The sequence below is a fragment of the Diaphorina citri genome, unplaced genomic scaffold, assembly GCF_000475195.1.
Source record: "Diaphorina citri unplaced genomic scaffold, Diaci psyllid genome assembly version 1.1 scaffold13427, whole genome shotgun sequence".
Lineage (NCBI taxonomy): Eukaryota > Metazoa > Arthropoda > Insecta > Hemiptera > Psyllidae > Diaphorina > Diaphorina citri.
In genome coordinates this window covers 8,207-11,806 of record NW_007390794.1, presented here as the reverse complement: position 1 = coordinate 11,806, position 3,600 = coordinate 8,207, and the positions used below count along the sequence as shown (strand labels likewise).

General features: G+C 39.1%; 2 protein-coding genes across 2 annotated transcripts; both read left to right on the top strand.

Moving 5' to 3' along the window:
- Window positions 1–83: 83 nt before the first annotated feature.
- Window positions 84–664, top strand: LOC108254142 (transcription initiation factor IIA subunit 2). The gene has a single exon (XM_017449128.2). It carries the CDS (start codon window positions 240–242, stop codon window positions 564–566), a length of 327 nt encoding a protein of 108 aa, XP_017304617.1. The 5' UTR covers window positions 84–239; the 3' UTR covers window positions 567–664.
- Window positions 609–3,518, top strand: LOC103522977 (exosome component 10). The gene has a single exon (XM_008488057.3). The coding sequence runs from the start codon at window positions 634–636 to the stop codon at window positions 3,025–3,027; it is 2,394 nt and encodes a 797-aa protein (XP_008486279.2). The 5' UTR covers window positions 609–633; the 3' UTR covers window positions 3,028–3,518.
- Window positions 3,519–3,600: the final 82 nt, after the last annotated feature.

Here is a 3,600-nt window from a genome sequence, read left to right as displayed (position 1 = left end):
TTTAAGAGGCAGTGAGGATCAACACTTGGCCACAAAAACGATACAGCCATCATATTACCTGACTTGATTCAAACCGAGATTTTTTTTCCTTTTAATTTCAGAACATCAAAAAGTTGGACCTAATCAAAACTCAACTTGGTCGGCAACAAGATTTTATTGTGCAGAACAGTCACCTGCTTGAGGGATTGAAGGAACAAGTTCAAGCAATGCAAAGATAATTGACCAAGTGACTCACTAGTATGTCTTACCAACTGTATAGAAACACGACTCTCGGCAATACTCTACAGGAAAGTCTTGATGAACTCATTCAGTATGGAACCATCACTCCTACACTGGCTATGAAAGTTCTGCTACAGTTTGATAAATCTATCAATGGTGCCCTCCCTAGTAAAGTGAAGTCCAGATTGACATTCAAGTCGGGTAAATTGAATACGTATCGTTTTTGTGACAACGTGTGGACATTTGTGTTAACAGACGTCGAGTTCCGTGAAGTAGCGGAGATAGCGAGGGTGAATAAACTCAAGATTGTGGCCTGTGATGGTAAGAGTTCTGACGATAGAAAATAGTGCTGCTGCTAGTGTAGACATTCATATTTCTTATATCATTTGTAGCTTTTTATTTATTGTAACCAAAATGTCGGATACAAACCAAGAAATCCCAAAAAGTGACGAGGCTAACAAAGAGCTTAGTAAGACCTTGGACGTGCTGGTGCAGAATGCGTATAAGAGCATTGTGAAATGTACCAAAACAGCTCAGAGCTTTCCCTCAACCCATGAGAACTCGTTGCTTATTGCTTCCCCTAATTACATCAGTGGGGTAGCTGGCACGAGTGACAAAGTAATGACACTAGTGGATTCTCTCCTCAAGACACAAAATATTTCCAAATCCATGTCTAAACTTTATCTGGAGGGACAGAAAGATATACTCACTGAAGCGAATGATAAGTTACTTGAGAGTATAAACACAAGGATAGATGTGATGGCAGGAACCAAGACCCCAAGCGTACTCCCCTCCCAACCTAAAATAGTCAAGGAGAGTTGGAATAAAAACGCCAAAGCATCCAATGTGTGGCAAGAAGTTCATGATAACAAGAAGAAGTCAGCAAACTGGTTTATGTTGAACAAAGGAGCTGTCGAGATTGAACGACCTCAGCTGCAGTTCAAGGTCAAAGTAGATAATAGTTATGAGCAGCTGTTTGAACCCAAACTTAAAGAAAAACCAAATGCACTGAAACCCTTGGCCATTCTTCTGGAGAAATATGATGCTATAGAGAGTTTCTGTCATCCATATGAGTATGAACTGGACTTGTATGTTCCCAAGGAAGATTTTCTAAAATGTGAAGAGCCAAAACAAGCATTACCTCTGAGTGATACGCCACTGATGATGATAACAGAACCAGAGCAAGTGACACAACTAGTGTCGGAGCTGAAGCAACAACAGGAGATAGCCATAGATCTGGAATATCATAACTACCGCTCGTACCAGGGTTATACATGCCTCATGCAGATCTCTACCCGAGATAAAGATTATATTGTAGACACATTGAAACTAAGAGAGGACTTGGAAGTTCTCAATGAAGTACTCACAGATAAGAATATTGTGAAAGTATTCCATGGAGCAGATAGTGACATCAAGTGGTTACAGAAAGATTTCGGTCTGTATGTAGTTGGTATGTTTGATACACATCAAGCATGTAAGTTTCTACCAATGCCTCGTCAGTCACTAGCCTACCTCCTCAAACATTACTGCGATGTTGACAGTGATAAAACCTTTCAGTTATTTGACTGGAGACATCGACCATTACCAGAACCTGCCATCCAGTATGCACGTACAGATACACATTATCTCCTGTATGTGTATGATTGTATGAAGCTAGATCTAAGTGCTGCAGCCCATGGTAAACAGAACTTGGTATTGTCAACATTCACCAACAGTAGAAACATCTGCAAACTCAAGTATGAGAAGCCAGTGTTTAATGAAGAAGGATATATGAACATCTTCCGTAGTCATGCCCTTCTTAATAATCAACAGAAATATGCACTGAGAGAACTTTACAAGTGGAGGGATAGGATAGCACGTGACAAAGATGAAAGTACAGGCTATGTGTTACCTAATCATATGTTACTACAAATGGCTCAGTCTATACCGCGGGATATACAGGGGATATTTGCCTGCTGTAATCCTGTGCCTCAAACAGTGAAAGAGCATGTATTAGATATCCATGCTATTATATTGAAGGCAAGATTACAATCTCTGACTAAACCAGTGGAGAAGTTACAGCCTAGCTTGGACGGGATGAAGAAGAAGCAGCAGCAGCAAGTATCTCCCCCTCATGACTCCATGGACTGTCTCAACTACAAAGGTTTGCCCCCTGTGTTCCCAAACAATATAATTTGTGCTCCTAGCAACACTCACTTGTCTTCCTATGACCCACAGGATAAGAAAATAGCCCAGATCGGATTATTTTTCGAAGATAAAATGAAAATTGGCTCCAACAAGTATCAGAAAATTAAACTGAAAACATCGCGATTCGAAACTCCTTATCAGAGATTTTTGAAATCCAAAGAATATGCCAAAGCAATCCAAGAAAAAGTGGATAAGGAAAATGCTGAGCAGAAGAAGATAGATGCCCTCACCCCGCAAGTGAAAACAGAACCGGAAGAAAATGTCAAGATAACACAAGAGCCAGTTGTTCTCAAACAAATCAAATCCGAGGAGAAAGTAGAAATGGAGAAAGAAAAACGAAAGAAAATATTACGAGAAAGAGAAGAAGAAAAGGAAGAGCAACCAGCGATGAAGAAAATTAAAGTAGAGAAACCTGAAGAGTCTAACGAGAAAACCAAGCGACATAAAATAAAAAGTGAACCAAAAGAAAATGACAGCTCCAAAGGTAAGAGTGGTGGGACAATATCTACGGTGGACTTTTCCAAGGTGAACTACAATAAATACATGGCGAAACCTGGTAAAAGTAATCAAAAGAAGAAAGGAAAAGGAGGAAAGCAGAATAAAAAGAAGAAAAATAGGTAAAAATTAGGTAAATCCGGATCATATTCAACTTAATAGAGGAATATAATCGTTATCAACACAATACAAAAAACATGATGTAAATTCATAGTAAACGTAAGCAGTTTCTATTTCTTTGGCTATCCCAAAATATCTTGCAACTTTTTAGTTGGGAACTTCCGATTCTTGTGAAGGGAAAATATTTCCAAGTCGTCAACATTGAATCTGCCCACAACCTACCTCAGTTTTGTGGTGGTGAAGACCCTTGTCTAGGCGAAAGAACTTTGATCCAACGAATCTTTCCAAATGCTAAATGTAATGTGTAAATATTGAGGATTAGAAAGTAATCTCATAATACTGATTAGGCAGTAGTACATGTTTGCCATGTTGGTGTATCCGCAGGCTGGAATATAACTTGTTTTCCCAAGTTCGGTCTATTACCATTACCACTCTATTGATTTACTTCACTTTTCAGTGATCAGTCAATGAGTCAAATCCTAACTCTCTATACCGATAAGGAGTTGAAGAGTGAGTTATGTACATGCTTTAGGATCCGACTCATTGACAGTGAAGTTCAGTGAAAGATTAAAATCTACA